Source organism: Equus caballus, chromosome 20 (genome assembly GCF_041296265.1).
Source record: "Equus caballus isolate H_3958 breed thoroughbred chromosome 20, TB-T2T, whole genome shotgun sequence".
NCBI classification, from domain to species: Eukaryota; Metazoa; Chordata; class Mammalia; order Perissodactyla; family Equidae; genus Equus; species Equus caballus.
Window position 1 is genome coordinate 45365004 of NC_091703.1, and position 18307 is coordinate 45383310.

Sequence of the window (18307 nt, forward strand, 5' to 3'; positions counted from 1 at the left end):
GAGTGTTTGGGTGATAACAGAATGGAAATATGGACTGTGTATTTAATAGAATATAATTTTCATCCTAGGCTCCCAATTTATTAACTTGAAATTTTCAACTTACGATTGATTGCTTTTTTTCTTCCTAAGAAATTTTTTATCTGGCATAGCATTGTGGTTTAGAGCGGAGACTCTGCAGTCAGACTCACAGATTTGAATATAAGTTTTATGACATGGACAAGTCTTAACTTACCTCTCTAGACTTAATTTTCCTCATCAGCAAAATGAACATCGTACTACTACCATCCCATGGAGTTATTGGGAGGATTAAATGAGACAATCCACATGAAGGACTTAGCATAGTCCCTAGAAAATAGCAAATACTCAGTAAGAACCAATATTAATGGAACGTATTATGAGCATTTAAAATGAAAGCTTATTTTAGATTATTACATCATATAGCAAACCACTAGGTCGTGTGACTATGGGCTGGGTGAAGTGGTAGCTGCTTCTTGGGTGCCAACCGCAAAGGCTCAGGGACTCAGTGTGACTCAGCAGGGGGTAACTGGCCTGCACCAGAGGGAGGCACATAGAAGGAGGGATGCAGGGCACTGTCATTTGACCAGGTACCTGCACCTGCTCTTACTGTGCTGCGGTGCAGGGAAATTACTTGGGCAATTGGGAAAACCATATAAGGTTTTTGTTTCTGAAAGTCACCCCAAATGTCATCAGCTTTGGGCCCTCACCCCTGTCTGCCGATGCTTGAACTCCCCTAGCTTCTGGTTCTCACTCATTCTGAGTACACTTCATAGTTCCAGCTCCATACCCTTCTTAGTCCTCCATTTCCACTGCCTTTCCCCTCCACGTTTAGAAGTATTTAGAAACTTCTCTGTACCATATACATCAATATTTTTAAAACTGTATACCTTTGACTTAGAAATTCTACTAAGAATCCCAAGGAAACAAAGATTATTTATGATCAAGGATGTTCAATGTATTAGTTTTGATATCAAAGGTGTATGTATGTCTGTGGGATTTTTTTTGTTGTTTTTTTTAAAGATTTAATTTTTTTCCTTTTTCTCCCCAAAGCCCCCCGGTACATAGTTGTGTATTTTTAGTTGTGAGTCCTTCTAGTTGTGGCATGTGGGATGCCGCCTCAGCATGGCTTGATGAGCAGTGCTAGGTCAGCGCCCAGGATCTGAACCCTGGGCCGCCAAAGTGGAGCGCGCGAACTTAACCACTCGGCCATGGGGCCGGCCCCGTCTGTGTGTTTTGAAATAAGGTCAGACTTAGAGAAAAGTTAAAGTTGTAAGAATAGTATAAAGAATTCTCATATACCCTTCACCAAGATGTCCCAGATGTTACCTTTTTACCACATTTGTTTTATCCTTCGCTTTCTCTCTCTCTTCTGCTCTCCCTCTCTCTCTCTGTCTCTCACACACACACACACAATTTTGAGAGTAAATTACAGGCTTGATGGCTCCTGACCCCTAAATACTTCAGACTTCAGTGTTCATTTTCTAAAAACAGGGACACAGCCCTACATAACCATAGTACAGTCATCAAAATCAAGAAATCAGCATTATTACGATATTATCATCTAATCTGCACACCTTATTCAGATTTAGTCAGTTTTCCCAATAATGTCTCTTACAGCAAAAGAGGAAAAAAATTATTTTGTTTTGTTTTTATGGTCCAGGATCACTGTCTGATTTTGTTCTCATGTCTTTAAATCTGAAACAGTTTCTCTATCTTTCTTTGTCTTTCATGACTTTGACATTTTTGAAGAGTACAAACCAATTATTTTGTAGAATGTCCCTCAATTTGACTTTCTCTGGTGTGTCCTCGTGATTAGATTCAGGTCATACATTTTTGGTAGGATTGCCACAGAAGTAGTGTTTCCTCATGATGTGGACTTGTCCCATTGCTGGTGATGTTAACTTTGAACACTTGCTTAAGATGATGTCTGCTTAAGATGGTGTGTGATACATCTTAATGTTTCTTTTGGGAAATACTTTGAGACTATGTAGATATCCAGTTGCTCATCAGACTTGCACACAGTAGTTTAAGCTTCCATTGATAATTCCTGACTGAATCAATTACTGAATCAGCTATTACTATGATGGTCACTAGATAGAGATTTTCTAATTCCACCATTTGTTCTCCGTTAATAGTTGACATTCTACTCTAAGTAAGAGCTTTTCCTTCTCTCCCTTGTACTTATGTTTTTTTGTATCGGTCTAGACTCAGATTCTTATTTGATTCAATGGGTTATAAATTGTTACAATCACTTATTTTGGTGTTCAAATTAATGGCCAGTGGGCACCCATCCAAATTGGCTGCTGGTCCTTCTGATGTGTTTCCATTGTGCTTTGAGCACTTCCTTTAATTTCAGGCAAAACAAGATATTCCATGTCCACCTTTTACTTTACCTGCCTCTGCCCTAAAATCAACCATTTCTTTAAGGAGCCTTATTCCTTCTAGTGGAGAATAATATCTAGAAATCAGGATCTGAGTGCTACATATTCATGGCTCCTGGGGTTGTCTCAGCTTGGACTTACATATATTTACTCATACTCAACATCTATAACTGTTTATATATCCATCAGTCTATACTAAAAACCATGAGTTCATATTGATACTTCCAATTCTAATCTAGGACCACAGAGTTCATTATTCAAGTCTCCCTCTTTTCCATGTTTGCACTCTCTTCTCTAATAGTGAGAAAGCCAGCTCTATAGTATATTTACTTATTTCTTCTATCCTAGAACACATAGAAAATAATTTCAGAATTGCTAATCCATACCACTGTGAAAAACAAACCTAGTAACTGGACTCCAGTATTGGTTTACGGTTCTGTCTTTAGCCTATAGATATTTAGTCGAAATACTGTCTTACAACATTTCTTGGGTTCGTTCTTTTTCCTTCCCTCAGTATGGTTATGCTGTTCATTTGAGATATAGTTCTGCTGCTTTGTTTCTGTTTGTATTTCATTTTAGGATTCTTTCCACGTTATCTTTGTTGATTTTATCTACTTAATTTCTTTTGAACATTGAACCATTAGCATGGTCCGCAAAGTGAAGGTTCTGCAGAACATCAACCTGGAGCAGTCTCCCTCCTCCCTACCCCTTCCCCCGCTCCCACCCTCCATCCTTTCCTGCCAGTCTCACCCGTCCTCTATATTCACCAATCTCATTAGATTCTAGTTTATTTATGCTATGTTTATGTTCATACAAATGAGCAGTTACTAGTATTTCCTTACTCCCTCTCCTTTCTTACTCAAAATATAGCATACCATAGATACTCTTCTATTCTTTGGTTGCAAAAAAGTTTTCTAAAATCCCAAATGTCCAGTAAAAGGAGAATGATCGGATATGATGAAGTACTATGTAGCCATTCAAAATGTTTTTGGAGGGGCCGGCCCCTTGGCCGAGTGGTTAAGTTCGTGTGCTCCACTTCGGCAGCCCAGGGTTTCACTGGTTTGGATCCTGGACGTGGACATGACACTACTCGTCAAACCATGCTGGAGCAGCGTCCCACATGCCACCACTAGAAGGACCCACAGCTAAATATGTACTGGGGGGCTTTGGGGAGAAAAAAGGAAAAATAAAATCTTAAAAAAAATGTTTTTGGAAAATAAAGATTTGGGGAAAGGCTTACAGAATAATTTTAAGTGCACACATAAATGTGAAATGTTTAAAATGCACATTTAAATGTAAAATATTTACTAAACAATTTGTTTTCACTTTTAGAGAAATGATGAGGAGAGGCAATATGGTGAATGGAAAAATAGAAACCCCTCTTGCTTACAAAAAACCCAGAAAGTTCATTAGAAGGAAATGCAGTATAACGTTAACAGCAGTTCTCTGGGTGATAGAATTATAGATTATTCTCATTTTATTCTGGTTTTGAAAAACTTACCTTACATAGACGAGATGATGCCTAGACAGCATTTATCAAAACATATTTATGTATGTTTTAAAAATAAGTAAAACATACAATTAGTAAAAATTTAAAACAGTTCCAAAATAGTTTAGATTGAAAAGTAAGTCTTCCTGCCAGTCCCCAGGTTTCCCGCCCAGAGGCCCCCACTGTTTCTAGGTTCTTCCTCTCCCCCCGGAGGTTCCTCTGCATGTAAAGGGCAAATACCACATGTGTGTACTTATCTCCACAAGACTCCAGAGGTGGTTTTGCTTAATCATATAACTTAAGGATGATTTTATATCTGTATGTATTGATCTGCTTTATGTTTATTAATTTTTTTTTAAAAGATTGGCACCTGAGCTAACAACTGTTGCTAGTCTTTCTTCTTCTTCTTCTTCTCCCCAAAGCCCCTCAGTACATAGTTGTATATTCTAGTTGTAGGTCCTTCTAGTGGTGGCATGTGGGACGCCACCTCAGCATGGCTTGATAAGTGATGCCATGTCCACGCCCAGGATCCAAACCAGCAAAACCCTGGGCCACCAAAGCAGAGCGTGTGAACTTAACCACTCAGCCATGGGGCCGGCCCCCTGCATGATCATTTCTTTTTTCTGCTACATAATAAATAATACTTCAATGGGGAAAAACATCTCTCTCTCTGACTCCCAAAAGTTTCAATTGACCAAAGGTAATAAAAAGCCTACACTGGCAGCTCCAAAGTAATTTTCTGTGACTTTTAATGCCAAAAAGTATTGGAAACTAAGTCGGTTGTGTTATCAAGTGTGTTCCTGCTTAGGTTTTCTGGAACAATTAAAGCATCCGGTGTATTGGAGCAAGGAGCACACAGCCTTGGAGGCAGCAGGAGTTGGAAAAGTAGTATTGAGGTGTCGTCTAACGTTTAAAGCCCCAGGACATCTGGAAACACTTATAGCAACTCTTTTAAATGTGTAACATTTCTGTATAAATTACTTTCTAGAATGTTGGAACAAAAATACCATTATCAGGGGCCTTCAGTGTTTGTCTATTTGGGGAAATTTAATTCAGCAATTTTTTGTTTGTTTTTTTACATTTAGCAGTTTATTATAAAGGATACAGATGGACAGCCAGATTAAAAGGTACATAGGGCAGGTTCTAGAAGGGTCCTGACTGCAGGAGCTTCTGTCCCCATGGAGCTGGGGTGTGCAACCCTCCCACCACCAATGCACGTGGGTGCATTGGCTAACCCAGAAGCTCATCAAATCTCATTGTCCGAGAGGTTTTTTTTTGTTTTTAGCAAGTTTTGATACTATAAAAGGTTCATATTAGAGGGGGTAAGTTTTTAAATATAAACTTTATTTTTGGTATAGATAATACATTTGTTTGGTTCAAAATTCAAAAGGCACAGAAAGGTGTATCCTACAGTGAAAAGTTCCCTCCTTCTCCTGTCCCCCAGCCCCCAGGACCCTGCAGCAACAGTGTCACCAGCTCCTTGTGCCCGCCTCCCCTTTTGCACCATGAAAACTTTGAAACTCACAGAAAAGTTGGAAGAGTACGGTGAACCCATTCACTTAGATTCACTAGTTGTTTATGTTTTGCAACATTTTCTTTATCTGTGTGTATCTGTGTGCTTCTCTCTGTGCACACGTGCACACTAATTTTCCCTGAAAGTAAGTTGCAAACATCATGACCGTTTATCCCAAAACACTTCAGCAAGTATCTCCTAAGAACAAGGACCTTCTACAATACAACCACAATCTCACTATCACACTCGAGAAATTTAACTTTAATATAATAGGATTATTATACCAAATTTCTTCCGTTTGACCCGATAATGTCCTTTACGACAATGCTTCCATCTAGAAAGCTGTGAGAACCCTGATTCCACTTACTGTCATGGCTCTAGTCTCAGCGGCCCAGATCTGCTGTCTTGTACCATGACGCTCAGTGTGGGGTCGTCTCCTTGTTTCCTCGTGATTAGAATCAGGCTAAATGGTTTTGGCAAGGCAAATAATGTCGGTTTGTCCCATTGTTGGTGATTCTGAGTATGATCTCTTGGTTATGGAGGCCTCTACCAGCCTTTCTCCTTAGGGTACTCAAAGATAGCTTGTTCCCTTTGTAAAGAGGAGATGATCTCGGATGGTGCTTTGGGACCACGTGGCTGTCCTGCTTCCCAGCCCCTCACCCAGCGGCCTGAGACTCCACTGATGAGCCTCGCCTGACTGTTACATTGGTGGTTGCAAAATGCTTCCTAATTGTATTATCATATTCACAGTTATTGGCTGGGATTTTTCCATAAAGAAGAGCTTTTTCTTCTTCTCTTCACTTTGAGTAACACTATGAACTAAGTTTTTTTGGCTTCATTTAAAAAATTATTTTTTCTTGAGGTGACGTTGGTTTATAACATGATATAAATTTCAGGTGTACATCATTATATTTTGACTTCTGTATACACTACATCGTGTTCACCACCAAAAATCTAGTTTGCATCTGTCACTGTGCGAACATCCTTCTTTATCCCTTTTGCCCTTCCCCTACCCCCTTCCCCTCTGGTAACCACCAGTCTGTTCTTAAACTTTTTATTATGGGGAATTTTAAACATGAAAACAAAAGTAGACAAAGTAGTGTAATGAGTTCAGTCAACTTCACTGCTTCCCAACTCATGGCTACTCATGTTTCTTCCATACCCCACTCACTCTCCTCCTTCCCAATATTTTGAAGCTAATCCAGACATATAAGTTTATCTGTAATATATTAGCGTATATCTCTAAAAGATCATGTGTTCTTTTTGTATTTAATGTGTTGCAATCTATTACTTTCATTATTCCTTTTGATGCTTAAATTGTCCCAGATTTAGTCAGTGGAGGCCTGTTTATGTGACTTCTATGCTTTTGACATGTTCCCCTCTCCTTTGAGCATCTTGTGGCACAAGATATTGTAGGTCTTTCCTCAGACCTAGAATAAGGCATTTTTCCAAGAAGCCCCATGAACTTAAACCCTTAATGCAGAGAGTAATTCACAGGACTTAAACTTTCTTATAAATGGATTAATATTCAAAAGTCAGTGATTAAAGGAGGTGATATGTAAGAGTGTAGCCTATCAAACAAAAGTAAGTAAATTATTTTAAGCCCAAATCTCCTTAGATCACTAAAATATTTGGTAGATTTTAAATTCCTCAAGAGCAGCACCTACCAGCTTTGGGTCCAAGATTTCAGGAGTGATCACACCTGAGGTCTTCACCCCGCACTGCCCCTCATAGTTCCCTTCCCCCTCTGGCTCAGCCTGCCCACCTTTCTGTGGAGCCACTGTATTTTCAGATACCCAGACTTCAAAATCTAGACGTTCTTTTTTCTTCTCCTTCTATACCCTTACTAAGTTACCAAATCCTACCAATTCTTCTTTGAATGTCTCATATCCATTCTTTCCAATAATAATGAAAATAATGATTATATTATTAACAACAGGTACACTGCCGGGGCTGTATGTATTATTTCCAATCCTTATTTTAGGGCTACAAGTAACATCATTGTTCCCATTTCACAGGAGATGGAGGTTCAGAGCTTGGGCAAATTGCTCGTAAAGTCAGACTTGACCTGCTATCTCTCTATACCATACTGCTTCCCATTTCTCTCCTTTTCTACATCCATACCCTGAGCTAGACTTTAAGAGGGACTGCACTATAAAGGGAAAAAACAAGAGTTGCATTAGGAGGCAGAGCTCACTTGGAGGTCCTGGTGTGCCAGTGACTGCTTCTGTGATCTGAGTTCATATCCTTTTTTTTTTTTTTTAGTGAGGAAGATTTGCTCCCTGCGCTAACATCCATTGCCAGTCCTCCTCCTTTTTTTTTTTGGCTTGAGGAAAATTAGCCCTGAGCTAACATCCATGCCAGTCTTCCTCTGTTTTGTATGTGGGATGCCTCCACAGCATGGCTGATGAGTGGAGTAGGTCCGCACCCAGGATCTGAACATGCGAACCCCGGGTCGCCGAAGCAGAGCGTGCAGAACTTTAACCACTCTGTCATGGGCTGGCCCCCTGAGTTCTTATCTTAAACTCTCTGACCCCTGCTTTTCTCTTCTCTAAAATGCAGGACCCTAACTGTGCAAGAGAATCACCTGGGGAGCTTTTTAAAAATATGGATGCCTGGCCTCACCTCCATAAATTCTGACTTAAACGGCCTGGAGAAAGGGCTCTGAGCATCAGCAGTTTTCAAAAGCTCCCCGAGTGATTCTAAAGTCAACCCGGATAGGGAGCCGCTGGGCTAGATGATTTCCAAGGCCTGGTCCAACCCTAACATAGCGTAATTAGACACCTGTAACAATTATTTGGGTGATTAATCCGCCTTTGGCCTCTTCTTTAAGGCAGATTTCCATCAGGGGCCGGCCCCGTGGCCCAGTGGTGAATTTGCGCGTTCTGCTTCAGCCACCCAGGGTTTCACTGGTTCAGATCCTGGGCGCAGATGTGGTGCCACTCATCAAGCTATGCTGAGGCGGCGTCCCACGTAGCACAACCAGAAGGACCTATGACTAGGATATACAACTATGTACTGGGGGCTTTGGGGAGAAGAAGAAGAAAGAAAAAAGAAGATTGGCAACAGATGTTAGCTCAGGTGCCAATCTTTAATAAAAATAAAATTAAAAAGGCAGATTTCCACCATATTAATCTTCCTAAAACATTTGCTTGGCGACCTGAAGCAAATCACGGAGATTCCCATTGCCGGAGGGGAAAGTCCAAACCCCTGGCCTGGCAGTTAAGTTTCTCCGTCAGAAACCCTCCAGGTTAGCCAGGTGGACCCCATATTGTTCCTGAATAGGCCAGACTGACTGTGAGCCTCAAGCCTTTACTGACTGTCTTTGTTAGTGTCCTTTCCTATCAGGTCTGAATACTTCCCCTCCTTTGGGGCCCCACCCAAAGCCCCCAGAAGAATGGCGCCTCTGTCAGGCTCTGCTGATCTCTGCCCTTTTATACCGCCCCCTAGATGCGTAATCACTTACTGTGCTAAATGTTTCCTTCATTGATTGATTCATTCAACAGCATTTCAGTACCTACCACAGCCAGCCCTGGGCCAAGTCCCAGGGACACAACAATCTGTTCCAGGACTGGAGCCAACAGCCACAACGCAGTATTTAAAGTGCTTGGTAGAAGCAGTCCAGAGCGCCAGGCTCGGAAAGGAGCCTCTAACCAAATGGATGGTCGGGGAAGGTCTCCTGGAGATAGTGGTTTCTGACTGAGACCTACTGAGGGAGAAGGAAGACTTCCCCAGGCAGAAAGGGCCTGAGTGAAGACTGTTCAGGCAATGGAAACAGCGAATGCAAAGCCTGCAGGGAGGAGAGGCTGTGGTCTCGGTGGGAGGGAGGACAAGGTCAGATGAGGTGCGGGAGACTCAGGTGGGAAAGGTGAGCAGGGACCAGATCATACAGGACCCCGTGTGTCGTGTGAAGGAGCCAGCGTCATGATCTGAGCAGGAACTAGGGAAGACCCACACTAGCCTATGGCAGTAGAGCTGGTGAGAATTGAATGGATTTGAGACAATTAGGTTAGGTATAACTTTCAATTGATTGGTTGTGAATAAGGATGACACTAGGTTCCTGACAGTGACACCAGGTTCACTGAGCTAAAGCATGGGAAGAAATTGTGGTTTGAAGGGAAATTATGAGTTTAGTTTAGAATGTTTGTCAAGTTTGAGGTGCCTATAGGACAAGCAAGTTGTATGAGAAAGAGCTGTACATACTGAAGCGTAGGACCAAACTATGGGCTGAGATGGGATGGATGAGTATATAAATGGTAACTGAGGTGGTGGGAGTGGATGAAATGGACCAGGGAGAGTGTTTAAATAGAGAAGAAAAAGTGGCCAGAAGAGAACCCCGAAGTACTTCAACATTTAGGAGACAGACAGAGAAAGAAGAGTCCACAAGTGAGAATCAGAAGGTTCCAGAGAGGAGGAGTAAAACCAATAGGGTTCAGCATTTTGGAAGCTAAGAAAAGAGAGTGTTGCAGGCAGGAGGGCAGAGGTCCAGAGTAAAGTGTCACTGAGAAGTCAGTGGAGGTGAGGATTGGAATGTTTCTGACAGATTTAGCAAGAAGGAGGCAGTTGTTGACCTTGGTGAGACTTGTTTCCATGGAATGGTAGGTGCAGAAGCCAGATTGCAGTAGACTAAGCAGAGAGTGAGAGGTGTGGTAATGAGTGCAGACAACACTCAGAACAGTGAAGGTAACTGACACAGCAGTAGCTACAAGAGTGTGTGGGGTTAAGGAAATTATTATTATTATTGTTGTGTGTGTATGTGTGAGGAAGATTGGCCCTAAGCTAACATCTCTTGCCAATCTTCCTCTTTTTGCATGAGGAAGATTGTTGCTGAGTTAACATCTGTGCCAATCTTCCTCTATTTTATGTGGGATGCCGCCACAGTGTGGCTTGACAAGCGGTGCTAGGTCCGTGCCCGGGATCTGAACCTGTGAACCCCGGGCTGCCAAAGTGGAGCACGTGAAGTTAACCACTATGCCACTGGGGCAGCCCCTAGGGGAGTTATTTTTTTAAGATATGAGAAAGGCTTGAGCTTTTTTCAAAGCTGAGGGGACATGAATCCCGGAGCATCGGTGGGACTCTCTGTAGAAGAAAGGCGGGATGCCTCTTCCATGGTACCAACAGAAGGGGGAAAGATGAGTGGGGATGCAGGGAAGGTTGTAGCTTTGGTGGTAGAAAGTTGAATGAGTTCTCACCTGGCTTACAGGTTTGCAGATAATGAAACAGCAGTCAGTGGAAAATGAGCAAAGGAGCTGGCTAGGGGAAAGGAAGGATTGCTGGACAGGCGTGAGGGCCCAGTGTGAGGTTGCACACCATAATTATAGTGCACTGATTGATTATGGTTGGGTGGGCCTCTGCGTTTTCTGGATGGTAAACTTTCAGAGAGCAAAGACTGTTTGGTATCCTTCAGCTGCCTTCTCTGTGATTACTTACCACAGTGCTGTGGATACAGTCGACACCAAATAGCTTAGTCAAGGTACTTTGGGTTGCAACTATCAAAAAACATGCTCAAATGAGAGGTGGTCCCCTCGGATAGTGACCTTGTTTTTAGACATGACAGTACTTCATACCCCCAAATGATGGCAAATTTTCAAGCTTTGACATAAGATTAGATTGTTCTGGGTTTTTTCCTTTTGCTCTTCTGTATTGTGAAATAGAACACATTTAGAAGAATGCATAAAACATAAATGTACAAGTAACTAGCAATTATAAAACCAATACCCATCCATGTAACCACTCAAGAAATAGAATATTGCCATTGCCCCCAGAAACCACCCCCTCCAGGTGCCTTCCCAGCCTCAGCCCCTCTTCTGACTTTTATGGTGATCTCGTCCGTGTTTTACTTTATGGTTTTACTACTTATGTATGCATGGATTTGTTTTATTTGTCTGTTTAATATTAGGAGTCCTTCCAGGTCACATCTGACAAATAAGGTGGTAGATCAGGCTGGATAATGCCATTTTTATTTTTTAAAAAAGTTGTGTGCTCTAAAGCAATAAGGATGATGTTCTTCTGTTTTATGTGAACTAGGCATATTGAAATTCCAAAACTGCTGTGTCTTTGCAGTGCTGCCATAAGGACTTTGGTCGTTTGAACGTATTAATTTGGATTCATCTCTTCATCTGTTGATCTGGTTATTTCAGTCCTATCTATAGAGCTCTGCCCTGTTAAACCGCATTTTTTCCAACTTTTATCAGTTTTGCTTTTTACTGAAGGTGGCCCTTAGTGTTCATCCCCTGGAAATATTTGTGAGCGAGGCCTGGACTCACTGTTGGCCCCAGGCCTCCGCACAACACGGGTGTTCTCCCTGTGAAGAGCTTCCCTGTAACAGGAGAGTGTGGAGTTCCCTTCTGGGGGAAATGCTGTGAACGCTGGAAGATTTTCCCTTCATGGTTTTCTTACTAAGAATTTATTGCCTGTCTGCCTACGGTGGTGCAGGTCTGACCCTCTCTGCCAGTGGAAGGATGAGCAAGGTGACCATTTCCAACTTTGTAATGACCTCCTCCAGTCTTTCGTGGGTGATGTCAAATCCCTCTCCATTTTTATATTAGAAAAGAGAACCAAATAGATAATTGTTTAGAGCAAAAATTTTAACATGAGCTTAGTTGGCCAATGGTCAGGCAATGCCAAGGTCTGTGAGAACCCCCACACGTGAAAAGTTGGTGGGAACATTTTGCTTGGGCCAATGTTATAGTTTAAGTCCCCCATGAGTATGGTTATATTAAACTCTAAATCCACTGATGAAGAAAAAACTGAAAACTTACTGCACTATGAAGGGGTAGCAGGATTCAAAATTGAGAGTGATTTAAAAGCCCTTTATGGTCTTACTTTAGATAAATTGTAGTGATAACAGATTTTTTTTAGAGCTGAAAGGAACTTGTTAGTCCTTAAACATCATCCAATTCATCCAGTTCCTCATTTATAGAAAAGCAGCACACAACATTTATGCATCAGATTAATTTTTCTAATAATATTTTGCTCAGGCTAGTATTCAGTTGAATTGACAGCTCCTAATTACATGTCAACTGATATTCACATGACACAGACTAGAGACCAACCAGACAGAAGGGGTGACACATATTTTAGATCATCTACACAGCAAACAGGGAGGGTTGACTGTAGACTTGGGGTTGGCACTTGGGCCCTGCCCAGGTGCTCAGAGTCCATGCAGACCCCATGTGTGAACTGATATTCAGGGTCAAATCCTTGCAGCGTGATGTAAAATTACCAGGGATAGAAACTGAGTTCCTGGCTCGGCTTTGCATCTGAGCACCAGGAACACGGCAGTTCCACGAATGAGAAAGCAGTCTGGTATCAGCGCAGCATCCCTACTGAATGGCATCCAGAGAATTCAGTGTGCCAGTGGATTTTAAAGGATACTCTGCAATTCTCCCAATGTGATAGGAGAAGAATGTTTTTAAACTGTTGTTTTGTTTTGTAATCTAGCTTGATGATACCAGATAGGCATCACAGGCTTGGTTGACATTTTAAGTGGTCTATTAAAGCTTTTTGTCATGAAATTAATTTTCCATCTTGGTAATATTTTTCACAGGCTCAGAAAAAAAGTTTGACTCAGACTTCCCCCGTTTCTGCTTCCAAGACCGCAGATGGCCTGAGGCAAACGCACATCGCTGGCCTCTCGAGCACTGCACTGCCAGGTCAGGAGCCTCGGTAGCAAGCTCCCCTCAGCTCGGCCCTGTGCTCCCAGCTCCCAGAGCACACTCTTCTCACATCCTCCTTCTGCATGCGGTCTTTAGGACTCAGTCTCACCTCCGCTCTGCTCATTCCTTCTTTCTGTATCCTTTCCACCCAAATAATATACCTGGTTGCATCTGTACCATCTTTTTATATACTACTAAGAAAGAGTAAAGCACTTCTAATTAAATGGTGACACATTACATTATGTGAAAAGAATGTACTGCTTAGAAACAATGAAATCTAGTACGACATAGCACTGCTGACTTTGTAACCATCCTCATGTTGCTTTGAATATGTATATTTAGAATCCCACCTGAGACTAAAAATATGAGTTATTCCATTTCTTCTAAAACTTTGAACACCTGCTCTGCTCACTAAGTACTGGGAAAGACAAAGTGTGAACACTCCTAGGGAGTCCCCTGTTTGGGGCTCCCTTCCCTTAAGTTGTGAGTATTTTGGGGTTTGGTAGTCCTGAGAGATTACTGGCTGGAGGCCTATTCCTCAGACCTTAGATAATTTGAAACTATAGCGTTGATGGCTTTTATTTATTACCATTTATGTATTTATGTATTTATTTCTACTTGTTACCTAAGTAGGCTTTAATAATCCTTGCCTCTGCCTCTAGATAAAGGTACTTCCTGCTCTCCTTCCTCACAGCAGGCGTCCATGACAAAGAAACCCCTTTCAGAATGTTGTGTCATCTGTCTGCGTTGGACTCTAGGGTTATATGATGGGCTCGATTTGCGGTTTCTTTTGAGCATTGTCTTATGGTTTCATTCTAACAGGGCAGGATTCTGGAAGCAAAGTCATGCCGGCGCCCTTAGGAACCGCACAGCCACAGCAGGAAAAAGTCGTTGGATCGTCTCCTGGCCAGCCAGTTGTGCAGGTAGAAGACAATTTGCAAAACTTCTCCTTAATGTTCAGCATAATTGAAAGAAGGTGCAGTCGTGTCATCTTCTGTTGGGCGTTGCTGCCCAGCGTCGGGCGCGTCAGCCGGCCGCCGTGCGCCGTGAGTGTGGCGCGCAGGAGAGCGCTCCGCGCAGACCTTCCTGCGGCCAGGCCTCTCCGCGCTGATGTGTCTAGGACGAGCGCGTCTGCTCTACTTCTCACGCGACAGTGCTGTCATTTCCTCACCAAGTGATAATATACCAGCAGCCAACACAGAGTAGGCACTCAAAAAATGTGGTTTGCTATTGAATGACCCCCTCATTAGCATCTCAAAAGTGGATCTGTTCCTGTTAGTTACACTGAGAGATTTTTTTTCTGCAGTAGCAACCGGGAGTGTGTGAAGTAGTCAGTGGCTGTGGTCTTTTTACCCAACCACTGGTCTAAAAAGGAAGGAAAAATTTTTTGTTTTCAGCGTACTAAGGCCTTAGTTTCTTCTCTGTCAAACTTGCGAATTAATAGGTTAATGAAACTTGTTATAATCTGGGCCTGCCTGGAATACTCAGGGAAGGGTTTGGTTCCGTCCTCTGGGTCTGAGTAAGGCGTATTTGTTTCCTTAACATGGTATAAGAAATGCCCTACTACGTCACGTAGCTGGACTGTGTGGAACAGGAGCTCAAAAGAGTTTGCTCCTTCCTTTACCACTGAGAAGATAAGTAATACCTACTGAATTTTCAGACGTTCATGGAGTTGGCACCTGCGAATATATTTCTTCAAAAATATGACGATGCATTTGCAGAGGGAGCTGGAGACTCAGGTACAAGCTGAGTCCTTCCCAGGAACTGAAAGTACAGCTTCCTGGCATCTTGACACAGAGCGACTTTGCTACGTGGGTCTATGGACTTGATTGTTTTATTTCTTAGTAGGACAAATTCTGCAATCTTAGAAATGTGCTCTTGATAGGGAGTTGAAAATATTCAAAACATGGTGACCTTTGTGTGTAACTATATTCTGTTTATTTTTTCTACAAAAGGGAATACTAAGCGTTGTGTTTTGTTTTTAGGTGGATAGTCATTCGGGAGGACAAAAGAGGCCAGCTGCGAAACAACTCACTAAAGGAGCTTTGTGAGTTACTGTGGAAATGACTGATTTTGAACATTTCTCTAGGTTCCTAACCTTCAATAAATATACAACAGAAGTCAGGTTATAATAATATATATTTTTTAAAATATACTTTGAAAATCTTTCCCTATAGTTTGTTTCCATCAGGATCTATAATTATATCAAATGAAGCTTGAGCCTACTGTTTGCTCTTTCGTTCTTAAAGAGAATATAGTCAGGTGCCACATAAGGACGTTTCGGTCAACGACAGACCACATATATGATGGTGGTCCCGTAAGATTAGTACCAGGTAGCCCAGGTGTGTAGCAGGCTATACCATCTAGGTTTGTGTAAGCACACTCTGTGATGTTCACATAATGATGAAATTGCCTAACGACAGACACATTTCTCAGAATGTATCCCCATTGTTAAGCAACGCATGACTGTAGATCTTTGTCTTTTTAGCAACTCCATACCCTTTATTTGGCCTAACGGTGTCTGAGGAGAAGCACAGTTTGATAGACTCTTGTGTTTAGAACAGAAATGTTACCATAAGCTTAGTTAGCCAATGGTCAGACATTGCCAAGATCTATGTGAATGGTAGGTGGGAACACCATACTTTTGAGGCTAGGGTGATACTTTGTGTCCCCTCTGGAGGGGAGACAGACCAACCTCTAAACATATGTATACAAAGTAAACGCTGAAGACAAAATAGAACTGCTATACTATGTGTAGTAACACTCCTGTGTGTCTCATTGTCTTTGCATGCAAGTAGTCATCATGATTAGAGTTCTTAACAGGACTCTAGGTTGACATTGGCAACTTCTCTTTTAAAGCATTCTCCAGCAGTTACAGAGGGACCAAGCCCATGCTGTGACACCTGATAAAAGTCAGTTCCGCTCACTAAGTGATGCGGTACAGAGGCTGCTCTCCTACCACGTGTGCCAGGGCTCCATGCCCACGGAGGAAGACTTGAAGAAAGGTAAACAGGCCGTGACCCCAGAGTGCCACTGTGACCCCAGACACCCTCCTCGGGATGCCCCCAGAAGAGCGAGAGCCGCAGAGCCCCCAGATGGTAGCCAGTTATTGTTTTTCATCACAGATCTAACTTGTTCCCAATTTACTTGATTTCCCAGGCCATGTTTAGGGTTGTGACTTCTTCTTCTCAATATTCTGTGAAGGGATACTCAAATGTCAGAGTATTTTATGGACAAATTTGAGGGGAGTGAATCCAAAGCATTGTTTGGACTGCAGACGGGATGGCTCTGGACTAGGTACCTGCACAGTGACTTAGGCACAGTCCTTACATTTAGGCAGAATGCACACCCTTAGCTGTTACTACCAGTTTTATGAGTTAGACAGATGCTTCAGCCCCCAAAAGTGTTCTTTGGGATTCCAAAGTGGGTCCAGGGCATTGCTGTATGTCAAGAAACTGGCAAAACAGTTTAAGGATAAGGACGCCTTATCCTAACCTAGAACTCAGCCCGTTCTGATGCCTGGCCTGCCGCCGCCTCCAACTGTGCCACTTCGTTCCTCCCTCCTTCCCACCACCTTCCCAGGCCGTGACTCCGCTAGTTCCCCTCCACTGCTTTGATCCCTCCCTCAGCTGGCCCCAGTCTTGCTCCCGCTGGCCGGCGTCTCTGACCTGAGAGCAGTGGTCTCGGTTAGTCCACTCTGAGCTTCCCTGGGAGGTTTAAGGACTCGGGTCCAGATCCACCATTAAATGGGGATATAAAGACTCTGAGAAGAGTGAAGCAGAAAATGTGAGACCTTTGGAGACTGACAAAGGACAGAGGCACAGGACCATGACCTGCAGGATGTCGTGAACTAGTTTGTGTCCTTACATAAAACTGGCCTGCCCAGGCCAGACAGTAGGCTTTCATTGTTTCACCTGATTTAGTTTTTCATACAAGTGGGAGGAAGTGGAGGCCTAGGTCATCCAAACCAGCAGATCCTTCTCCAGTCACTGATATTTGTTGCTGGTCTGTGTTATATGGTTTTTCTTTTATCAATGACGTTAAAGATATTATATTTTTGGTTTCCTTATTAAAGTTAAAATAAGCTAGTATTGCAAGGAGTTTCTGTGCTCACATGCTGGGGGACGGGGAGGGAGAGCAGTGATGTTTCACCAAGGGAGAGCTAATCCGAGAAGAGCCACAGACAAGCCGTGTTTGAATAGTGGAAGAGGAATGCGTTTCAGTCCTAAGAAACCAAAGTCACACTGGGTGATTTGCACTTTCTCACTATTTTCTCTTTCTCTCTTTTTAAAGTCGACAATGAATTTGAAACAGTTGCCACTCAGCTCCTGAAAAGGACCCAAGCTATGCTGAACAAATACAGATGCCTGCTCCTAGAAGACGCCATGGTAAAACTCTGCTGCCGAGCGTATTGGTTTTTGAAAACTCCAAAGGTCACAGCTACCGATTCAGGGAGAAAGCCTTCAAGGAATTACGTTTTCCCAACATAGTTTAAAAGGCTCAGATAGTTAAAATTGTAGAAAAACGTACATGTGACTGTTACTACTAGTAACAGCAGCAGCTAGCATTTGCTGCGCTTTACATGGTCAACCCCACTTAATCAGTGCTTCTGTTGTCCTGCTTCCAAATGAGCAGACTAGGGCTTTGGTTAAGTAATTCGCCCACCGTCATACAGCGAGTAAGTTTGCAGAGTAATTAGCGGAGCTGGGATCCAGACCAGGACCATCTGAGCCCGTCCACATTCTGGTGCTGTCTGCTGCCTCTCACCAACCCAGAGAGGTGGGAGGACTGGTGGCACTTCCACTGAAGATTGGCCCGAGTAATATCTGAGAAGACCAAGTAATGACAAATGTTAAAGTCAGTTTTGTCTTGTTTTCATTTTTTATTTTTATTTTTTTTTTCTAAAGATTTTATTTTTTTCCTTTTTCTCCCCAAAGCCCCCCGGTACATAGTTGTGTATTCTTCGTTGTGGGTCCTTCTAGTTGTGGCATGTGGGACGCTGCCTCAGCGTGGTTTGATGAGCAGTGCCATGTCCGTGCCCGGGATTCAAACCAACGAAACACTGGGCCGCCTGCAGCGGAGCGTGCGAACTTAACCACTCGGCCACGGGGCCAGCCCCTAAAGAAACCTTTTTTTTTTTTTTTTGAGGAAGATTAGCCCTGAGCTAACTACTGCCAGTCCTCCTCTTTTTGCTGAGGAAGCCTGGCCCTGAGCTAACATCGTGCCCGTCTTCCTCTACTTTATATGT

At 42.8% G+C, this 18307-nt stretch overlaps 1 protein-coding gene across 4 annotated transcripts in view; it reads left to right on the forward strand.

Moving 5' to 3' along the window:
• Positions 1–18307, forward strand: part of BICRAL (BICRA like chromatin remodeling complex associated protein) — a 68639-nt gene that overhangs the window by 42823 nt on the left and 7509 nt on the right. For all 4 annotated transcript variants that reach the window (XM_023624944.2, XM_070245607.1, XM_070245608.1 and 1 more), the window contains 5 exons: positions 12951–13056; positions 13882–13982; positions 15045–15106; positions 15919–16064; positions 17353–17447. In XM_023624944.2, the coding sequence (XP_023480712.1) occupies positions 12951–13056; positions 13882–13982; positions 15045–15106; positions 15919–16064; positions 17353–17447 (510 nt within the window). The remainder of the gene's footprint in view (positions 1–12950; positions 13057–13881; positions 13983–15044; positions 15107–15918; positions 16065–17352; positions 17448–18307) is intronic.